This window comes from Melospiza melodia, chromosome 31 (assembly GCF_035770615.1).
Source record: "Melospiza melodia melodia isolate bMelMel2 chromosome 31, bMelMel2.pri, whole genome shotgun sequence".
In the NCBI taxonomy this organism is placed as follows: Eukaryota; Metazoa; Chordata; class Aves; order Passeriformes; family Passerellidae; genus Melospiza; species Melospiza melodia.
Genome location: NC_086224.1, coordinates 278,191 through 301,211, shown reverse-complemented (window position 1 = coordinate 301,211; position 23,021 = coordinate 278,191). Strand labels below are relative to the sequence as shown.

The 23,021-nt window shown below is 46.0% G+C and overlaps 1 protein-coding gene across 1 annotated transcript; it reads right to left on the bottom strand.

Annotated features, from left to right (window-relative positions):
- Positions 1 to 7,724: 7,724 nt before the first annotated feature.
- LOC134431340 (homeobox protein Hox-C4-like) lies at positions 7,725 to 18,994 on the bottom strand. Its single transcript, XM_063179331.1, has 2 exons — positions 18,503 to 18,994; positions 7,725 to 9,621 (listed from the first exon to the last, which is right to left on the bottom strand). Exons 1-2 carry the CDS (start codon positions 18,990 to 18,992, stop codon positions 9,311 to 9,313), a joined length of 801 nt encoding a protein of 266 aa, XP_063035401.1. The 5' UTR covers positions 18,993 to 18,994; the 3' UTR covers positions 7,725 to 9,310.
- Positions 18,995 to 23,021: the final 4,027 nt, after the last annotated feature.

Genomic DNA, 23,021 nt, shown 5'->3' with positions numbered 1-23,021 from the left:
TCCTCCCCTTCAACCCCGCGGATTGTTGAGGTACAAATCCCAAAAATCTTCCCCCGACCCCGCGGGGTTTTGGGGTGCGAATCCCCAAAAATCTTCCCCCGACCCCCGTGGGGTTTTTGGGGTACAAATCCCCCGAATCCCCCACCAAGCCTGGGCGGTTTTTGGGGTACGAATTCCAAAAATCACCCCCACCCAAGCCCGGGGGTTTTGATGTAAAAATCCCCAAAATGCTCCCCCAAATCCGGGGAGATTTGGGGTGCGGACCCCCCCGGCTCCCCCTTTTCCATTCCCTGGGTCTGTAAATCCCAAATGCCCCAACCTTGGGGATTTTTGGGGTACAAATCCCCAAAATGCTCCCCCAAACCCCGGGGACTTTTGGGGTAAAAATCCCCAAAAATTGCCCACAATTCCGGGGATTTTTGGGGTGCGGACCCCCCCAACTCCCTCTTTTCCCTTCCCTGGGTCTGTAAATCCCCAAAGCCCCCAAACCCAGCGGATTTTTGGGATAAAAATTCCCAAGATGCTCCCCCAAACCCCGGGATTTTTGGGGTACAAATCTCCAAAATCCCCACCAAGCCTGGGCGGTTTTTGGGGTACGAATTCCAAAAATCACCCCCATCCAAGCCCGGGGGTTTTTGAAGTAAAAATCCCCAAAATGCTCCCCCAAATCCGGGGGTTTTTGGGGTACAAATCCCCAAAATGCTCCCCCAAACCCCGCGGATTTTTGAGGTACAAATCCCAAAAACCTTCCCCCGACCCCCGTGGGGATTTTGGATGTAAAAATCCCCAAAATGCTCCCCCAAACCCCGGGGATTTTTGAGATACAAATCCCCAAAATGCTCCCCAAAACCCGGGGATTTTTGGGGTACAAATCCCCAGAATGCTCCCCCAAACCCCGGGGATTTTTGAGGTACAAATCCCAAAAACCTTCCCCCGACCCCCGTGGGGATTTTTGATGTAAAAATCCCCAAAATGCTCCCCCAAACCCCGGGGATTTTTGGGGTACGAATTCCAAAAATCACCCCCATCCAAGCCTGGGGGTTTTTGATGTAAAAATCCCCAAAATGCTCCCCCAAACCCCGGGGATTTTTGGGTACAAATCCCCAGAATGCTCCCCCAAACCCCGGGGATTTTTTGGGGTACAAATCCCAAAAATCTTCCCCCGACCCCCGTGGGGATTTTGGATGTAAAAATCCCCAAAATTACCCCCCAAACCCCGGGGATTTTTGGGGTACGAATTCCAAAAATCACCCCCATCCAAGCCTGGGGGTTTTTGATGTAAAAATCCCCAAAATGCTCCCCAAACCCCGGGGATTTTTGGGGTACAAACCCCCAATTCCGGGGATTTTTGGGGTGCGGACCCCCCCAGCTCCCCCATTTTCCCCTCCCCGTGTCCCCGCACCCCAAACTCGGCCCCGAACCCCCCTTGCGGGGCCCGCGGGGCTTTTGGGGCGGGGGCTGCGCTCCCCCTCCCCCGGCCCATCCTTCAGCCGCGGCTCCCTGAACTCCGCGTGAACCCGGAGCGCGGCCGCGGAGCCGTAAATCACAAAAAATCCAAAGCCATAAATCACAAAAATCCATAAATCAGCGCCGAGCCGCTCCGCCCTTAACCCTTCCGCGGCCGGCGGAAAAAAAAAAAAAACCCGAGAGCGGCGCGGAAAAATCGGGAAAATCGGGAAAATCCGCCTTTGGTGGGGCGGGAGGGGGGAAAAAATCCCGGGATTTTGGGGTGGGATGAAGGGGATTGACCCCCAGGGATGGGTTTGGGGTTTTTTGGGGGGTTTTTTAGGGATGGAAAAGGGCGGGGGTGTGAGGATGAGGAGGGAGAAAATCCCGGGATTTTGGGGTGGGATGAAGGGGATTGACCCCCAGGGATGGGTTTGGGGTTTTTTGGGGGGTTTTTTAGGGATGGAAAAGGGCGGGGATGTGAGGATGAGGAGGGAGCGAATCCCGGGATTTTGGGGTGGGAGGAAAAGGGTTCGGCCCCAGGGATCGGTTTGGGGTATTTTTGGCGGGGTTTGGGGGGTTTTTGGGGGGTTTGGGGATTTTTTGGGAGGTTTTGGGGATTTTTTGGGGGGGTTTAGGGATTTTTTCGGGGGCTTTGGGGTTTTTTAGGAGTGGAAAAGGGGGATGGAAAAGGGCGGGGGTGCGAGGATGAGGAGGGAGCGAATCCCGGGATTTTGGGGTGGGAGGAAAAGGGTTCAGCCCCAGGGATGGGTTTGGGGTTTTTTTGGGGGGTTCGGGGATTTTTTGGGGGGTTTTGGGGATTTTTGGGGATTTGGGGGATTTTTGGGGGGGTTTGGGTTTTTTTGGGGGGTTTTTTAGGGGCGGAAAAGGGGGATGGAAAAGGGCGGGGGTGCGAGGATGAGGAGGGAGCGAATCCCGGGATTTTGGGGTGGGAGGAAAAGGGTTCGGCCCCAGGGATCGGTTTGGGGTATTTTTGGGGGGTTTGGGGTTTTTTTTTTGGGGTGGAAAGGGAAAGGAGGGGCCGTGAGGATGAGGAGGATGAAGAAGGAGCCGATCCCCTTTATTTTTAGGGCGGGAGGAAGGGGGTTCACCCCAGGGGTGAGTTTGGTGTTTTTGGGGAGGTTTGGGGTTTTTTTAGGGGTGCAAAGGGAAGGGAAGGGGGTGCGAGGATGAGGAAAATGAGGAGAGAGCCGATCCCGGTGCATTTTTAGGGCGGGATGAAGGGATTTCTCTCCATGGATGGGTTTGGGGTATTTTCGGGTGGTTTGGGGTTTTTTAGGGGTGGAAAGGGAAAGGAGGATGAGGAGGAAGAGGAGGGAGCGGATCCCGGTGCATTTTTAGGGCGGGATGAAGGGATTTCTCTCCATGGATGTGTTTGGGGTATTTTCGGGGGGTTTGGGGTTTTTTGGGGTTAAAAGGGAAGGGAAGGGGTGCGAGGAGGAGGAGGAGGAGGGAGGAAGGGAGGGAGGGAGGGAGGGGCGCTGCGGGGGAATCGATCAGGGCCGGGAATGGATCGGGGATCGATCGGAATGGGAGCGGGAAAATGGAACCGGGGGAGGGGCAGGGACACGGACAGAGGGACACGGACAGACGGACAGACAGACAGGGAGCGAGGGACAGGGGGACAACGACACACGGAGAGGGGACACGGACGGACGGACGGACAGAGGGACGGGGAACAGACGGACAGAGGGATGATACGAGGGGCGGGACGCGGACAGACGGACACGGGGACACAGGGACAGAGGAAGAGTGGGGACACGGACAGACGGACGGACACAGGGACAGAGAGACGGACGGACAGGGGGACACGGGGACACAGGGACAGAGGAAGAGGGGGACACGGACAGACGGACGGACACAGGGACAGAGAGACAGACGGACAGGGGGACACGGGGACACAGGGGACAGAGGAAGAGGGGGACACGGACAGACGGACACGGGGACAGGAGGAGGGACAAGGACACACGGACGCGGGGACGCGGACAGACGGACGGACGCGGACACACGGACAGAGGGACACGGCCCGAAGGACGGACAGGGCTGGACAGGCAGGGACAGCGACCGGGACAGGGACACGCCCACAGGGACAGGGACACGCCCACAGGGACAGGGACACGCCCCTTTGCACAGGCCACGCCCACAACACATGACCACGCCCCCAACGCTCCAGGCCCCGCCCCCTGCAGGGCCCCGTTCCCTCCCCCACCCCCCCCAACCCTCGGCCGGAAAAACCCAAAAACCCCAAAAAAACCCCAAAACCCCAAAAAACCCCAAAACCCAAAAAACCCCAAAACCCAAAAAACCCAAAGGCCCCAAAGGCGCAGAACCGCGGAATTTTTGGGTGTTCTTGGGAATTTTGGGAGTGGGGCTCACACCGGCCCTGGCAGGGTTTGGATTTATTTTCATAAACTGTAATTAATATGAATTTATTTCTGTATATCCCGTTTATTCTTGAGTTTCTTATTCATTGGATTAGGCCGAAATTTTTGTTATTTAGGATTTTATTGTGGGTTTTAGTGCATATTAAATAATGTTTTTATCTTAAATATTTATGTTCTATTTATTTTGTGTTATGGATTATCTATTTTCGTCTGTTATGTATTGTATGTTATAAATGATGTATTTTATATGTTGTAAATTATATATTGTATATTATAAATAATATATTACATATTATAAATTACGTGTTTGATATTAAACATCGTAAATTATATATTTTCTATTATATTTTATTAAATATTTATTTGATATTGTGCTTTATGTCGTTTATATTGTGGTTTATAGCTCGACATTTCACCTTTTGCAGCATTGTTATTGCAGGAAATAAATGGGTGAGTGAAAAGAAAATAAATAAATATTAGAAATAAAATACATAAATATAAATATAAATATAAATATGAATAAATATAAAAATCTAAATATCACGAATCCAGAATTTTCTCGTGCACAAATCCCAACCCCAAAAATCCAAAAGAAATCCCCAAAAATCCTCAAATAATAATTTTTAAAAATAAATTTAAAAAAATCTTATCCAACCCCAGGAAGCTCTGTGTTAATTATTTCATTAATTAATGAATTCCTTAATTAAGGAGGCGCTAATGAGCAGCGCGAGCTCCCGCGAGATCCCGGGAATTCCGGGAATGGGAAAGGGGCTCCTCATTTTAATTATTTTTATTATTTTATTGCCATTATTACATTAATTAATTATATTTTCTAATTCTCCAGTAATTAATTTGGTGTTGTTTTGTTTTGCCGGGAAGGTCCTATTGTGGTTTTATAATTTTATTATTTATTAATTTATTACCGGTTATTTGGCAATAGGTCAGTTTATTACACCTCCTTTTAATAAATATTCTTTAATTAGATTATATTTATTTATATATTATTTCATTATTACGTATTATTTTTTCATATACCCTTTTATTAAACATTATTTATTATCTATAATTTATTGTCCATAAATTATTTCATATTAGTTTATTGTCTATTAAACATTGTTTATTACATCATATATTATTTTTTATTGTTCAATAAATATTTTATAATATATTATTTAATTAAATAGTGTTCAATAAATACTATTTGATATCAATTAATTCGATACTATTTAATATATTATTTGATATATTATTTATTAAACATTATTCCATATATATAATTTCATATATTTAAATTAAATGTTATGCAATAATTTATTTTGTATGTTATTCAATTAAGTGTTATTCAATACATGTAATTTAATGCGTCTTGCTTAATTAAATATTGCTTTATCACATATAATTAAAGTTATTTATTACGTTGGGTGCCCCAGGTGTGCACGAGGCAGGTGTGCAAAGCTGTCACAGTGTGTGTGTGTCACTCACAGGTGTGCAAAGGTGTCACAGTGTGTGACACACACAGCTGTGTGATGGTGTCACAGTGTGTCAGGCTCACCTGTGTCAAGGTGTCTCTGTGTCACTCACAGGTGTGCAAAGGTGTCACAGCTGTGTCACACTCACCTGCGTGAAGGTGTCTGTGTGCCATTCACGGGTGTGCAAAGGTGTCCCAGTGTGTCACACTCACCTGTGTGTGATGGTGTCACAGCTCTGTGTCACTTGGGTGTGCCAGGCCAGGTGTGTGACAGTGTCTCAGGTGTCTCTGTGTCACTCGGGTGTGCCAGGCCAGGTGTGTGACAGCGTCTCAGGTGTCTCTGTGTCACTCGGGTGTGCCAGGCCAGGTGTGTGACAGCGTCTCAGGTGTCTCTGTGTCACTCGGGTGTGCAAAGGTGTGCCCAGGTACACACAGGTGTTACATCCTGTGCCACACTCACCTGTGTGAAGGTGTCACCGCATGCTCCGTGTCACTCGGGTGTGCCAGCCCGGGTGTGCCATGGGGTCACGGTCCCTGTGTCACTCACAGGTGTGCAAAGGTGTCACACCCACCCCCCGTGTGCGGGTGCTCCTCCACGTGCTGCTCTGTGGGGTGGGGACGGGGACGGGGAATGGGGACGGGATACTGGGAGTGGGATATTGGGATACTGGGAGTGCGATACTGGGAATGGGATATTGGGAATGGGATACTGGGAGTGGGATACTGGGAATGGGGATGGGATACTGGGAATGGGATACTGGGAGTGGGATATTGGGAATGGGATATTGGGGTACTGGGAGTGGGATACTGGGAATGGGATACTGGAATGGGATATTGGGAATGGGATATTGGGAATGGGGATGGGATATTGGGAATGGGATATTGGGAATGGGGATGGGATATTGGGATACTGGGAATGGGATATTGGGAATGGGATACTGGGAATGGATACTGGGAATGGGATATTGGGAATGGGATATTGGGATACTGGGAGTGGGATATTGGGAGTGGGATACTGGGAATGGGATATAGGGAATGGGATATTGGGATACTGGGAATGGGATATTGGGATACTGGGAGTGGGATACTGGGAATGGGATACTGGGAATGGGATACTGGGATTGGGGTGGGAATGGTAATGGGATACTGGGAATGGGGATGGGGAATGGGGACAGGGAATGGGGATGGGATACTGGGAATGGGGATGGGGAATGGGGATCGGATACCGGGAATGGGATGGGATTGGGATGGGGGAAAGGACAGGGCCAGGCTGGGACAGGGACAGGACAAGGATGAGGAATGGGATACTGGGAATGGGGTGGGGTATTGGGATGGGATACTGGGAATGGCAGTGGGATACTGGGATTGGGAATGGGATACTGGGATTAGGAATGGGATACTGGAATGGGGATGGGATTGGGATGGGGAAAAGGACAGGGCCAGGCTGGGACAGGGACAGGACAAGGATGGGGAATGGGATACTGGAATGGGGTATCGGGAATGGGATACTGGGAACGGGGATGGGGACAAGGAATAGGACACAGGGAATGGAAACAGGAATGGGGTGGGAATGGGATATAGGGACAGGGACAGGGACAGGGCTGAGCCACCTCTGGTGCCCTGGAGCAGAATTCCACCCCAAATCCATCCTGGATCCCTGAGTCCATCCCTGATCCCTCTGTCCATCCCTGTCCCTCTGTCCGTCCCGGATCCATTCCCATTCCCATCCCCATCCCCATTCCCATTTCCCATTCCCCATTCCCATTCCCTTTATCCCATTCCCATTCCCATTCCCATCCCCATTCCCATTCCCCATTCCCATTCCCAGATTTAAAACCCTAAAAATTCCATTTTAACTCAGCTCAAACTTTATTTTTTTAGCCCTGATTTATTTACCCTGATAATTGCCATGAATTATTAATTGTATTTTTATTTCATATATATATATATATGTAAAATGATATATATAATTATATATATAAAATTATATAGATAAAATTAAATATATATACTTATATATATTAATTTATATATATATTTAATTTTGATATATATTATATATAGTTTTTATATATAATTTATATATATATAAAATATATATTTATATATAAAATTTATATATAAAATTATATATACTTATATATAAATTTATATATATTTTTGATATATATATTATATAATTTTATATATATAAATTTTCATATATATAATTTTTATATATATAAAATATATGTATATTTATGTTTATAATTATATATTTAAATATATATAATTATATATATATATATAGTTACATATATAATATTATTTCATATATATATACAATTATTTCATTAACTTTATCCATTTTTTGGGTGGGTTTGGAGGGGATTTGGGATTTTAAATAAAACCACCAGACACGGGAATAAAAGAAATTCACACCGAGCGCTTTTATTGACACCGAGACCGTCACAGAACGCACCAAAATTCCCTTTTTTTTATTGCAGTTTTACATCGAGCAGGAGGGGGGAAATTCAATAATTCCATATTTTCATTTTTCCGCCTGAAAAACACAAAAAAAACCACCACAAAACCCCCTCGGAGCGGTGATTTGGTGCAAATAAATTGAATTTTCGCCTTTTTTTGCTCCCTTGGGGCTGTTTTTTTAAAATTTCTCCTCCCTTTCCACTCCCAAATTTGGGATTTTCCAGCCTTTTTGAAAAAAATCACAATATTTATTTATTTTGAATTTTTTTTGTGTTTTTCGCCCTCCAGACCCCCTTAAAATTTTCCCTAAACCCCCCCCCAGGGTTCCCACACCCCAAAATAAATAGAAAATAAATTAAAAATAAATTAAAAATAAATTACAAATAAATAAAACCCTGAAAAAGGGTGAAAAACCCGTTTTTGGAAAGTTTCTCCAGGTGCGGCCACCTGGGCTCATGCGACCTCCGACATGCAGCTAAAAAAGGAGGGGGATTAATTAAATAATAATTAAAATAATTAATTTTCAATAATGACAATAATTGGGGAATTTAAAGCGGGGTCGAGTTTTGACACGCACAGGGGATTAATAAAAGAATAATTAAAACAATTAAATATGAATAATAATTGGGATGATTTAAAGAGGGATCAAGTTTTGACACACAGGGGATTAATAAAATAATAATTAAAATAATTAATAATAACTGGGAGAGTTTGAAGTGGGGTCAAGTTATGACACACACAGGGGATTAATCAAATTATAATAGTAATAATAAATAATAATTTAAAAATACTTTTAAATAATCAGGAGAATCTTAAAAAGGGTTGAGTTTTGACACGTAGGGGGCAATAATAATAATAATAATAATAATAATAATAATAATAATAATAATAATAATAATAATAATAATAATAATAATAATAATAATAGTATGAAAACTCCAAATATAAAGATTTATATATTAGAATCTATCAGAGCCACAGTCCCCGCACGGCGCGGATTTTTGGGGTGGGAAATTTGGATTTTCCCTCAAAAGCTGGGCGGGAAATTCAGAATTTTTGTTATAACCCGGTCAGAAAATTGGAATTTCCATTCTAATCTGGGCGGGAAAATCCAAATTTTTCTGAAAATCCGAATTTCCCATCCCAGCCCATGTGGAAAATTGGAATTCCCGTTACAACCAGGGCAGAAAAATCCGAATTTTCTGACCTTTTCCTTACAACCCAGGCAGAAAAATCTGAATTTCACTACAATCCAGGCAGAAAAATCCGCATTTCCTCTACAACCAGGGCAGAAAAATCCGAATTTCTGCTACAACCTGGGCAGAAAAATCCGAATTTTTAAAATTTCTGCTATAACCCGGGCAGAAAAATTCGAATTTCCGCTACAACCAGGGCAGAAAAATCCAAATTTTCTCAATTTCCTCTACAACCAGGGCAGAAAATTCGGAATTTCCTCTACAACCCGAGCAGAAAAATGGGAATTTTCGGCGTTTCCACCGCAGAAAAGCCCGGGTTCCCGTTCCCGTTACAACCGGGTGATGTCGGCGGGCGGCTCCGCGGTCGGCCCCGGGTTTTGGGGCGTCTCCGGCGGCGCCGGCGCCGCCGTTCGGGTTTTGGTGTTGGGCAGCCGGTGATCCTTCTTCCACTTCATGCGGCGGTTCTGGAACCAGATCTTGATCTGGCGCTCGCTCAGGCTCAGCGCGTGCGCGATCTCGATGCGGCGCCGCCGCGTCAGGTACCGGTTGTAGTGGAACTCCTTCTCCAGCTCCAGCACCTGCTGCCGCGTGTAGGCCGTGCGCGAGCGCTTGGGCTCCGAGCCCGAGAAATTGGGGTTCACTGTGGGGAAAAAAATGGGGGAAAGTTAGAGAAAAATGGGGAAAAACGGGGGAAATGGGGAAAAACGGGAAAAATGGGAGAAAATGGGGAAAAATCAGTGAAATTCATGTGTAGGCCGCGTGTAGGCCGTGCGCGAGCGCTTGGGCTCCGAGCCCGAGAAATTGGGGTTCACTGTGGGGAAAAAATGGGGAAAGTTAGAGAAAAATGGGGAAAAACGGGGAAAAACGGGGGAAATGGGGAAAAACGGGGGAAAATGGGGGAAAATGGGGAAAAATCAGTGGAATTCGTGTGTAGGCCGCATGTAGGCCGTACGCGAGCGCTTGGGCTCTGAGCCCAAGAAATTGGGGTTCACTGGGACAGGGAAATGGGGGAAAAATGGGGAAAAATTACTGGAATTCCTTCTCCAATTCCAGCACCTGCTGCCGTGCGCGAGCGCTTGGGCTCCGACACAGAGAAATTGGGGTTCACTGTGGGGAAAAATGGGGAAAAATCAGTGAAATTCATGTGTAAGCCACATGTAGGCCGTGCGGGAGCGCTTGGGCTCTGAGCCAGAGAAATTGGGGTTCACTGGGACAGGGAAATGGGGGAAAAATGGGGAAAAATGCGGAAAAATGACTGGAATTCCTTCTCCAGTTCCAGGACCTGCTGCCGCGTGTAGGCCGTGCGGGAGCGCTTGGGCTCCGAGCCCGAGAAATTGGGGTTCACTGTGGGAAAAAATGGGGGAAAAATGGGAAAAACCGGAGAAAAATCAGTGAAATTCCTTCTCCAATTCCAGCACCTGCTGCAGTGCGCGAGCGCTTGGGCTCCGACACAGAGAAATTGGGGTTCGCTGTGGGAAAAAATGGGGGAAAATTAGTGAAAAATGGGGAAAACTCAATGGAACTCCTTCTCCAGCTCCAGAACCTGCTGGTGCATGCAGGCTGTGCGCGAGCGCTTGGGCTCCGAGCCAGAGAAATTTGGTTAACTATGGGGGAAAATGGGGAAAAATGGGAAAAAAGGGGGAAAAGTGAGTGAAATTGGGGAAAAATTAATGAAATTCCTTCTCCAGCTCCAGAACCTGCTGGGGCGTGTAGGCTGTGCGCGAGCGCTTGGGCTCCGAGCCCGCGAAATTTGGGTTCAATATGGGGGAAATGGGGGAAAAATGGGGAAAAATCAGTGAAATTCCTTCTCCAGAGAAACTGGGGTTCGCTATGGGGGGAATAGGGGAAAAATGGGAAATATTGGAGAAATTGGGGAAAAAAATCGGTGGAATTCCTTCTCCAATTCCAGCACCTGCTGCCAGTGCGCGAGCGCTTGGGCTCCCACACAGAGAAATTGGGGTTCACCGTGGGAAAAAGGGAGTGAAACTGGGGGAAAATGGTGGAAAATCAGCGAAATTCCTTCTGCAGAGAAATTGGGGCTCACTGGGGTAAATAGGGAGGAAACGGGGGGAAAATGGGGGGGAATCTGTGGAGGCCGTGCGCGAGCGCTTGGGCTCCGACACAGAGAAATTGGGGTTCACCATGGGGGGAAAAATGGGGGAAACTGGGGAAAAATCAGTGAAACGGGGAAAAATGAGTGAAATTCCTTCTCCAGAGAAACTGGGGTTCGCTGGGACAGGGGGGGGGGGGATTATAGGGGGTGTATGGGGGAAAAGGGGGCGAAAATGGGGAGAAATTATTGGGAGCGCATGGGGGAAAAAGGAAAAAATTATAGGGGGGTGTGTGGGGTAAAAAAAGGGGAAAAAGGGGAAAAAGTGGGGGAAATTATAGGGGAGGAAATGATGGGGGGGTGTACGGGGAAAAGAGGGGGGGAAAATAGGGGAGGAATTATGGGGGGTGTTTGGGAAATAAGGGGAAAAAGGAAAAAAAAAGGAGGGGAAAAGGGGAAAAATTATAGGGGGTGTATGGGGGAAAAAAGGGGAAAAGGGGAGAAAAGGAGAAAAAATAGAGGGGGTTATGTAGGAAAAAGGGGGGAATTTATACGGGGGTGTAGAGGGAAAAAGGGGGAAAATGGGAAAAAAGGGGAAAATGATAGGGGAAATATTAAAGGGGGTGTATGGGAAAAAGAGGGGAAAAAGGGGGAAAATTATAGAGGTGTGTATGGGGAAAAAAGGGGAAAAAAGGGGAAAAAAGGGGACAATCTATAGGGGGAATACAGGGGGGGAAGGGGGAAAAGGGTAAAAAATAGAAAATGAAAATTCAAATTAATACGGACAAAAGGGGAAAATGTATAGCGGGAATAAAGGGGAATGAAAGGGGAAATGTAGGGAGGGAAAGGGGGAAAAAATGAGAAAAGGAAAATTCAAATTAATACGGAAAAAAAAAAAAAAAAACCCACCGAAAATCAGGTTAATAGAAACATAAATACGGTGAAGAAAAATTGGATTAATGGGGAAAAAATGCAGAAAAATTCGAGTTAACAGAACAATAGAAACAGGGGGAAAGTGAAAATAACAGGCACAAAAATTAAAGGGAAAAATGCAGTGAAAAAATGAGGTTAAAAGGGAAAAAACAGGGAAAAAATGAGGTTAACAGGAAAAAAACAGGCAAAAAATTAAGGTTAACAGAAAAATAAATAGGCAAAAAAAACTGGTAAAAAGAAAAATATGAAGAAATAATCAGAATAATGGAAACAGCATGGCAAAAAAATAAAATTAATAAAATAAATAAATGAAGTTGGTAAGCAGGAAAAAAAGGGCAAAAATTGAAATTAATGGGAAAAAACCAGAGTAAAGAATCAAATAAACAGAAAACCACAGCAAATATTCGGATTAACAAAAAAAAGGACAAAAATAAAGTCAAATATGGAAAAAAACCCCACGCCAAATAAATCAAATAAAGACAAAAAACCCCCACAAAAATAATCAAAGGAACAGAGAAAAATGCGGCCAGGAAAGAAAACAGAAAAAAATAAAGAAACAGAAAGGAGCAACGTAAATAAATCAATAAAAAGAAAAGAAAACAAGGCCAAAAAAATCGGGGAAAAATAAAGGAAGGAAACCAAAAATCACACAAAAAAATTAAATATAAAAAGGCAGGAAAGGAGAAGGAGAAAAAAACCCAATGGGCAAAATAAAAGTGGGAAAAAATAAAATAAAAATAAATAAAGGAAGAAAAGGAGAAGGAGAAGAAAAAGCAAAGGATAAAATAAAAAGCGTGGGAAAATAAATTTTAAAAATAAATTATTAAAGGGCGGGAAGGAGGAGAAAATGCACTGGACAAAAAAATCCGGAAAAATTAAATTTAAAATATAAATAAATAAGGAAGGGAAGGAGAGAGAGAAGGAAACACAAGGGACAGAATAAAAAGTGGGGAAAAAATAAATCAAAATAAAAGAAATAAATAAAGGATGTAAAGGAGAAGAAAACCCAACAGAGGAAAAACACGGAAAAAATGAATTTAAAAAATTAAAATAAATATTAAAAAATAAATAAAAATTAAAAAATAAATAATAAAGAAGGAAAGGAGAATCAAAGGCAATGGACAAAAAACCAGAAAAATTAAATTTAAAAATAAATAAATAAGGAAATAAAGGGGAAGGAGAAGAAAGCCCAATGGACAAAATAAAAGCAGAAAAATAATAACTAAAATAGAAATAAATAAATAAGGAAAGGAGAAGGGGAAGAAAACCCAAGACACGAAAAACCGGGAAAAAATAAATTTACATGAAATAAAGAAATAAAGAAAGAAGAGGAGAAGAAAAAACCCAAGGCACAAAAAACCGGAACAAAACCACACGAAATAAATGAGGAAGAGGAGGAGGAAAAGAGGAAAAACCCAAGGCACCAAAAACACCAAAAAACCCAAATTAAACCCTAAAAAAATCCAAATTATACCCTAAAAAAACCCCCAAATTAAACGCTAAAAAACCCCCAAATTAAACCCTAAAAACTCCCAAATTAAACGCTAAAAAAACCCCAAATTAAACCCTAAAAAACCCCAAATTAAACCCTTACAAAAACCAAATTAAACCCTAAAGAACCCCAAAATAAACCCTAAAAAACCCCAAACCGCCGAGAACCCCTCGGGAGCACCGGAGCGACCCCGCGAGCGCAAACCCCAAAATCCCAATGAAAACCCCCGAAATCCCCATTTTGAACCCCAAATACCCGATTTAAACCCAAAAATTCTGATTTAACCCAAAAATTCTGATTTAAACCCCCAAAATCCCGATTGAAAATCCCAAAATCCCCATTAAAAAACCCCAAAATCCCCATTTAAAAACCCCCCAAAATCCCGATTTAAAATCCCGATTTCAAACCCCAAAATCCCAAATAAAAACCCCAAAATCCTGATTTAAAATCCCGATTAAAAACCCCCAAATCCCGATTTAAGACCCCAAAATCCCGATTAAAAATCCCGATTAAAAAAACCCAAAATCCCCATTTCAAACCCCAAAATCCCGATTTCAAACCCCAAAATCCCATTTCAAACCCCAAGATCCCCATTTTAACCCCCAAAATCCCGATTTAAACCCCTAAATCCCTGTTAAAAACACCAAAATCGCCATTTCAACCCCCAAAATCCCGATTTAAGACCCCAAAATCCCAGTTTTAACCCCCAAATCCCGATTTAAAATCCCAATTAAAACCCCCAAAATCCCAATTTTAACCCCCAAAATCCCGATTTAAATCCCAATTAAAAACCCCAAAATCCCGATTTAAATCCCAATTAAAAACCCCAAAAATCCCAATTAAAAACCCCAAAATCCCCATTTCAAACCCCAAAATCCCAATTTAAAATCCCAATTAAAACCCCCCAAAATCCCAATTAAAACCCCCAAAATCCCGATTTAAAATCCCGATTAAAAACCCCCAAAATCCCAATTAAATCCCGATTAAAACCCCCAAAATCCCAATTAAATCCCGATTTAAATCCGATTAAAAGCCCCAAAATCCGCATTTCCAGCCCCAAAGCTCGTCCGGGATTCCCCGCTCTGTCGGGGCTTCCCCGGCCGCAGGAACGCGAATAAAAAAGGGAATAAAAAGGGAATAAAACGCGAATAAAAGGCGAATAAAAGTGAATTATTGCGGGATCCCGGCGGCGCCGCTGCCGCGGACCGCGGCCATAAAAAAGCGAATTTATGGCGGGTGTAATTACCCGCTGGCATCGTAAATCCCGCCTGGGAAAGCCCGGAAAAACCCAAAAATAAACCCAAAAATAAACTAAAAATAGACCCAAAAATATCCCAAAAAATCCCAAAAAAATCCCCCAAAAAATCCCAAAAAAATCCCAAAAAATCGAATCGCCGGGGGCGGGAACGGAGCCAGGGAGGGGAAAATAAAGGGAATTTCTGGGGGGGGAAATGGGTGAAAAAAGGGGAATAAAGTGAATTTTGAATGGAGAATAAAGTGAGGATGGGGAGGGAAATCAAAGGCAAAAATAAAGTTATATTTTAAGTGAGAATAGGGTGAGGATGGGGACAGACACGGGCAAAAAAAGGGGAAAATAAAGGGAATTTCTGGGGGGGGAAATGGGTGAAAAAAAGGGGAAATAAAGTGAATTTTGAATGGAGAATAAAGTGAGGATGGGGAGGGAAATCTAAAGGGAAATAAAGTGAATTTTTGATAGGGAGTAGGGTGAGGATGAGGAGGGAAATCAGTGGAAAAAGGGGGGAAATAAAGGGAATTTCTGGGGGGGAAATGGGTGAAAAAAGGGGGAAATAAAGTGAATTTTGGGTGGGGAATAAATTCAGGATGGGGAGGGAAATCAAAGCAAAAATAAAGTGAATTTTTGATGGATAATGGGGTGAGGATGAGGAGGGAAATCAGTGAAAAAAGGGGAAATAAGTGAATTTGAATGGAGAATAAATTCAGAATAGGGAGGGAAATCAGTGAAAAAAGGGAAATAAAGTGAATTTTGAATGGAGAATAAAGCGAGGATGGGGAGGGAAATCGAAGGGGAAATAAAGCGAATTTTGAGCAGGAGGATGGGGAGGAAAAGGGGAAATAAAGTGATTTTTTTAGAGTGAGGATGGGGACGGAAATCAGGCACAGAGGGGGGAAAAAATGTGACTTTTTAGCCGGGAGAGAGTGAGGCAAAAATAAATTTATTTTCTAGCAGAGAGAATGGGGAGGGAAAGGAGGCACTGAGGGGAAAATAAAGTGATTTTTTAGGGGGGAAAAATGGGGAAAAGAGGACGGTGAGGAGAAATGAAGTTGATTTTTAGAGGAAAAATAAAGTGAATTTTTTACCAGGGCAGAGAGAGGAAAACAGGGTTGGAGGAGGAGAAATAAAGCGAATTTTTGGCCGAGAAATCAAAGGAATAAAGCGAATTTTTGGCCGAGAAAAGAGCGAGGATGGTGCAGGGAACCAAAGGGAAAATAAAGTTAATTTTTAACAGGGCCAGGGCGAGGATGGGGTGAAAATCGGGCAAAAAGGGGCAGAAAAGAAAGAAATAAAGTTATTTTTTAACAGGGCGAGGGGCACCAGAGGCAGCGGTGAAAATGAAATTGTTTCGGACGGGGAGGGTGAAAAGTGCAGGAAATGAGGCGAAAATAAAGTTATTTATGGGCAGGGAGGTGGGAGGGAAATCAGGCAAAAATAAAGTTATTTTGGGACAAAATGGGGGTGATGGGGGAAATTAAAGCGAAAATTAAAGTTATTTTGGGACAAAATGGGGATGATGAGGGAAATCAGGCAAAAATAAAGTTATTTTGGGACAAAATGGGGGTGATGGGGGAAATTAAAGGGAAAATAAAGTTATTTTTGGGACAAAATGGGGTGATGGGGAAATTAAAGGAAAAATAAAGTTATTTCTGAAGGAAATCAGAGGCAGGGGTGGAAATAAAGTTTTTGAGCATAGTGAGGATGAAGAGGGAAATCAAAGCAGAAATAAAATTATTTCTGAACCGAGTGAGGATGACGAGGGAAATAAATTTCTTTTTGAGCAGAGTGAGGATGAAGAGGGAAACCCGGGGCAGGGGTGGGAGTAAAGTTGGTTTTGAGCAGAGTGATCACAGGGAGGGAAATCGGGCACAAAGGGGAAAATAAAGTTATTTTGGGACAAAATGGGAAAGATGGGGGAAATTAAAGGGAAAATAAAGTTGTTTTGGGACAAAATGGGGAGGATGGGGGAAATTAAAGGGAAAATAAAGTTGTTTTGGGACAAAATGGGGAGGATGGGGGAAATCAAAGGGAAAAATAAAGTTGTTTTTGAGCGGAGAAGTGAGGATGAAGAGGGAAATTAAAGGCAAAAATATTTCTGGACAAAGTGAGGATGAAGAGGGAAATCAGAGCTGAAACTGAAGTTATTTCTTGTCAGAGGGAGGATGATGAGGAAACCAAAGCAGAAATAAAATTATTTCTGAACCGAGTGAGGATGAGGAGGGAAGCCAGAGGCAGAGGAACGGAAATGAAGCGATTTCTGGAGGGAGAGAGGATGATGAAGGAAATGAAGCGATTTCTGAGCAGTGAGGATGATGAAGGAAATGAAGCGATTTCTGGAGGGAGAGAGGATGATGAAGGAAATGAAGCGATTTCTGAGCAGTGAGGATGATGAAGGAAATGAAGCGATTTCTGGAGGGAGAGAGGATGATGAAGGAAATGAAGCGATTTCTGAGCAGTGAGGATGATGAGGAAAGCAAAGCTGAACCAGGAGTTGTTTCTGAACGGGGTGAGGATGATGAGGGAAAGCAGAGGCAGAATAAAGTTATATTTGGGCAGAGAAGTGAGGATGGTGAGGGAAATCAAAGCAGAAATGAAATTATTTCTGAAGGGGGTGAGGATGAAGAGGGAAACCAGAGGCGAGAATAAAGTTGTATTTGGGCAGAGAAGTGAGGATGATGAGGGAAATCAAAGCCAAAACCAAAGTGATTTCTGAGCAGAGTGAGGAGGATGAAGGAGCCCAAACCTGAACCCAAAGTTATACCTGAACAGAGTGAGGATGATGAAGGAAATAAATCGATTTCTGAGCAGAGTGAGGATGAAGAGGGAACCCAAAGCCCAACCCGAAGTTATTTCTGAAGGGAGAGAGGATGATGAAGGAAATAAAGTTCTCTTTGAGCGGAGTAGTGAGGGTGATGAAGGAAACCAAAGGCAAGAATAAAGTGATTTTTGAGCAGAGAAATGAGGCTGATGAGGGAAACCAAAGCCAAGACCAAAGTTCTTTCTGATCAGAGCCGCGAGGATGATGAAGGAAATAAAGTGATTTCTGATCAGAGCCGTGAAGATGATGAAGGAGCCCGAACCCGAGCCCAAAGTTAGTTTGGAGCAGAGCAGTGAGGATGATGAGGGAAATAAAGTTCTCTTTGAGCAGAGCAGTGAGGATGATGAGGGGAACCGAAGGCAAGAATAAAGTTATTGAACAGAGTGAGGACGATGAAGAAATAAAGTGATTTCTGAGCAGAGCAGTGAGGGTGATGAGGGAAATAAAGTTCTCTTGAGCAGAGCAGTGAGGGTGATGAAGGAGCCCAAAGGCGTGAATAAAGTTACTGAATAGAGTGAGGATGATGAAGGAGCCCGAACCCAAACTTGTTTTTCCCATTCCCCCGGCCCCGGGCCCGCTCCATCCCCCCAAAAACCCATCCCCGTTATTTCCCCCCCATCCCCGTTATTTCCCCATCCCCGTTATTTCCCCCTCATCCCCGTTATTTCCCCTACCGGTGCTGACGTGGATGTTCTTCATCCACGGATAAACCACGGGCGCCTTCCCCGCTTATTTCCCCCCATCCCCGTTATTTCCCCCCCATCCCCGTTATTTCCCCCCCATCCCCGTTATTTATTTCCCCCCCGTCCCCGTTATTTCCCCTACCGGTGCTGACGTGGATCTTCTTCATCCACGGATAAACCACGGGCGCCTTTCCCGCTTATTTCCCCCATCCCCGTTATTTTTCCCCCCCATCCCCGTTATTTCCCCCCCATCCCCGTTATTTCCCCCCCGTCCCCGTTATTTCCCCTACCGGTGCTGACGTGGATCTTCTTCATCCACGGATAAACCACGGGCGCCTTCCCCGCTCCGCCGCCGCCGCCCTCGGGCTCCGCGCACGGCCCCGCCGGGGGCTCGCAGAGCCGCGGCTTCTCCGCCAGGTGCTGCCTCCCCCCACCTCCTCCTCCTCCTCCTCCTCCTCCTCCTCCTCCTCCTCCTCCTCCTCCTCCTCCTCCTCCCGCTCCCGGTGCCCGCAGCCCCGCGCAGCCGAAGGGGCGCTCGGCGAAGGCTCCGCGGCTGCCCCCGAAGGGCTCCGCGGGGTGCGCAGCGAACGCGGCCGGCGGCTCCCGGCGCGCGTAGAACTCGGCGGCGGCGGGCTCGGGGATGTAACTGCCCTGCGAGTACTCCTCGCACGGCGGGAACTTGGGATCGATGTAGCCCGAGTCCATCAAATAGGAGCTCATGATCATTAATTTCGGGAGTGGGAAATAATTTTTCTCGCTTTGTCGTTTTTTCTGCTCCATAAAGCCCTCCCTCCCTCCTCCTCCTCCTTCCTCCTCCTCCTCCTCCTCCTCCTCCCCGCGGCCGCGGCCGCCCCGTAAAGTTTCTTTCACCATGTGACGGACGCGGCCAATCGCGCCCGGCCCGCGGGCCCCGGATCAGGAACCCAAAGAGGGGAGAAATTCACCCAAAACGGGAGGAGGGAGAGCGGCGACGGGGGGGACCCGGAAGGGGCGGAAAATCCCCCAGAATTGGGGTGGGGAGAGGCGGGAGGGGGGGATTGGGTCAGAGGAGATGCTCGGAGCGCGGATTAGAGAGCGAAAATTCCGCTGAACTCGCCGAAATTGTGATGGGAAACAGTGGGAGGGGGGAGGTTTGGGTCAGGGAAGAGCTCAGAGCACGGAGAAGGAGCAGAAATGCCAAGAAATTCACCCAAACTGTGGTGGGGAACAGTGGGAGGGCAAGGGGTTAACTCAGGCCAGGGATAAGGGAGCAGAAACGCCATAAAATTCACCCAAATTGGGATGGACAACAGTGGGAGGGTGAGGGAGAGCACCAGGGATAAAGGAGCAGAAACGCCATAAAATTCACCCAAATTGGGATGGAGATGAGTGGGAGGGTGAGGGGAGAGCACCAGGGATAAGGGAGCAGAAACGCCATAAAATTCACCCAAATTGGGATGGAGATGAGTGGGAGGAGGATTTGGGTCAAGGGAGAGCTCCTGCCAGGGATAAGGGAGCGGAAATTCCACAAAACTCACCCAAATTGGGATGGAGATAAGGGGAAGGTGAGGACAGATGCCAGGGAGGGATAAAGGAGCAAAAATTCCACAGAATTCACCCAAATTGGGATGGGGATGAGTGGGAGGGCAAGGGGTTAACTCAGGCCAGGGATAAGGGAGCAGAAATGCCATAAAATTCACCCAGATTGGGATGGGAATAAGGGAAGGTGAGGGGAGATCCCGGGCCAGGGATGAGGGAGTGGAAATTCCACAGAATTCACCCAAATTGGGATGGCGATGAGTGGGAGGGTGAGGGGAGAGCACCAGGGATAAGGGAGCGAAAACTCCATGAAATTCACCCAAACTGTGGTGGGGAACAGTGGGAGAGCAAGGGGTTAACTCAGGCCAGTGATAAAGGAGCAGAAACGCCATAAAATTCACCCAAATTGGGATGGGGATGAGTGGGAAGGGAAGGGGTTAACTCAGGCCGTTGGGTAAGGGAGCTGAAACGCCATAAAATTCACCCAAATTGTGACGGGAAACAGCGGGAGGGGGATTTGGGGTGAGGGGCCGGCCCAGGCCACGGATAAAGAACCAAAAGTGTCGTAAAATTCACCCAAAATGTGATGGGGAACGGTGGGAGGGGGATTTGGGTCAGGGGAGAGCTCAGAGCGTGGAAAAAGGAGCGGAAATTCCATGAAACTGCCCCAAAAATGTGATGGAGAGCAGTGGGAGAGCAAAGGGTTAACTCAGGCCGTGGGTAAGGGAGCGAAAATCCCATAAAATCCATAAAATCCCATAAAATTCCATAAAATCCCATAAAATTCCCAAATTGTGGTGGGGCGTGATGGGAGGGCTCGGGCCGGGGGTAAGGGAGCGGAAATTCCACAAAATCCCCCCAAAACGTGGTGGGGAGGAGCGGGGAGGGAAGGGGTTAACTCGGGCCAGGGGTGAGGGAGCTGAAATTCCAGAAAATTCCAGAAAATTCCAGAAAATTCCAGAAAATTGTGGTGGGGAAATTGTGGAAAGGGGAATTTGGGGTGCGGGGTTAAATCAGGGCATGGGTGAGGGAGAGGAAATTCCATGAAATTCACCCAAATTGTGGTGGGGATCAGCGGGAAGGGAAGGGTTAACTCGGGCCACAGGTAAGGGAGTGAAAATCCCACAAAATTCCCCCAAATTCCCACAAAATTGCCCCAAATTGTGGTGGGGATCAGCGGGAAGGGAAGGGTTAACTCGGGCCATGGGTAAGGGAGTGAAAATCCCACAAAATTGCCCCAAATTCCCCCCAAATTGTGATGGGGATCAGCGGGAAGGGAAGGGTTAACTCGGGCCATGGGTAAGAGAGCGAAAATCCCATAAATTTCCCCCAAATTGTGATGGGGAACAGCGAGAGCAGGATTTGGGATATCCCGGGGACAAAGGACTCAAAATCCCACAAAATTCCCCCAAAATGTGGTGGGGATCAGGGGGACCACAAGACTCAACTCAGGCCATGCGAAAGGGATCGAAAATCCCACAAAATTCCCCAAATTCCCACAAATTTCCCCCAAACTGTGATGGGGAACAGCGAGAGCAGGGTTTGGGATATCCCAGGGACAAAGGACTCCAAATCCCATAAATTTCCCCCAAACTGTGATGGGAATCGATGGGAGGGGATTTGGGGTGGGGCAGAGCCCAGGCCAAGGGTCAGGAACCAAAATCCCCCAAAATTCCCCCAAATCTCCAGTGGGGCTGAGCGTCGGCCCGGGACCCAGAGAAGGGAGAAATCCCATGAAACTGCCCCAAATTTCAGGGTTGGGAGGGTTTGGGGTGATTTGGGATTATTTGGGATGGTTTGGGATGGTTTCTGTGGATTTTGGGTGGGTTTGGGGTCATTTGGGATGGTTTGGGGTCAGTTTGGGATGGTTTAGGGTGGTTTTGGGGTCATTTGGGATGGTTTGTGTGGATTTTGGGATGGTTTGGGATGGTTTGGGATGGTTTGAGATGGTTTGGGGTGGTTTGGGATGGTTTGAGATGGTTTGGGGTGGTTTGGGATGGTTTGGGATGGTTTGAGATGGTTTGGGATGGTTTGGGATGGTTTGGGATGGTTTCTATGGATTTTTTTGTTGGTTTGAGATGGTTTGGGGTGGTTTGGGGTGGTTTGGGATGGTTTGGGATGGTTTGGGATGGTTTCTATGGATTTTGGGTGGGTTTGGGATGGTTTCTGTGGATTTTGGGTGGGTTTGGGATGGTTTGGGATGGTTTGAGATGGTTTGGGATGGTTTGGGATGGTTTGGGATGGTTTCTGTGGATTTTGGGTGGGTTTGGGATGGTTTGGGATGGTTTGAGATGGTTTGGGGTGGTTTGGGATGGTTTGGGATGGTTTGAGATGGTTTGGGATGGTTTGGGATGGTTTCTATGGATTTTGGGTGGGTTTGGGATGGTTTGGGATGGTTTGGGATGGTTTGGGATGGTTTGGGATGGTTTCTGTGGATTTTGGGATGGTTTGGGATGGTTTGGGATGGTTTCTGTGGATTTTGGGTGGGTTTGGGATGGTTTCTGTGGATTTTGGGTGGGTTTGGGATGGTTTGGGATGGTTTCTATGGATTTTGGGTGGGTTTGGGATGGTTTCTGTGGATTTTGGGTGGGTTTGAGATGGTTTGGGATGGTTTCTGTGGATTTTGGGATGGTTTGGGATGGTTTGGGATGGTTTGGATGGTTTCTGTGGATTTTGGGTGGGTTTGGGATGGTTTGGGCTGGTTTGGTTGGTTTGGGTTGGTTTGGGCTGGTTTGGGTTGGTTTGGGATGGTTTGGGGTTATTTGGGTGGGTTTGGGATGGTTTGGGATGGTTTGGGGTGGTTTGGGATGGTTTGGGATGGTTTGGGATGGTTTCTATGGATTTTGGGTGGGTTTGGGATGGTTTCTGTGGATTTTGGGATGGTTTGAGATGGTTTGGGATGGTTTCTGTGGATTTTGGGTGTGTTTGGGATGGTTTCTGTGGATTTTGGGTGGGTTTGAGATGGTTTGGGATGGTTTCTGTGGATTTTGGGTGGGTTTGGGATGGTTAGCCGGGGTTTTTTTGGGTTTTTCCCCCTTTTCCAGCCCCGAGGCCTCGGGGTGAGCAATCCCCAGCCCGAGCCGTGGCCCGGCCGCGTTTCAGCGCTGCCAATGAAATTCCACATCGATTGAACCCCTGATGTTTGATTGATCCGAGCTCTGGGGCTGCTCCTTCTGCTTTTGATGGGGCTGGAAAACCCAGAAATCACCCCGGGAACCCCTCGGTGCTTGCCCGACGGGCGGCCTGCTTTCACTTTTTTTGGTTTAAAATTAAAATTAAAATGGGATTTTA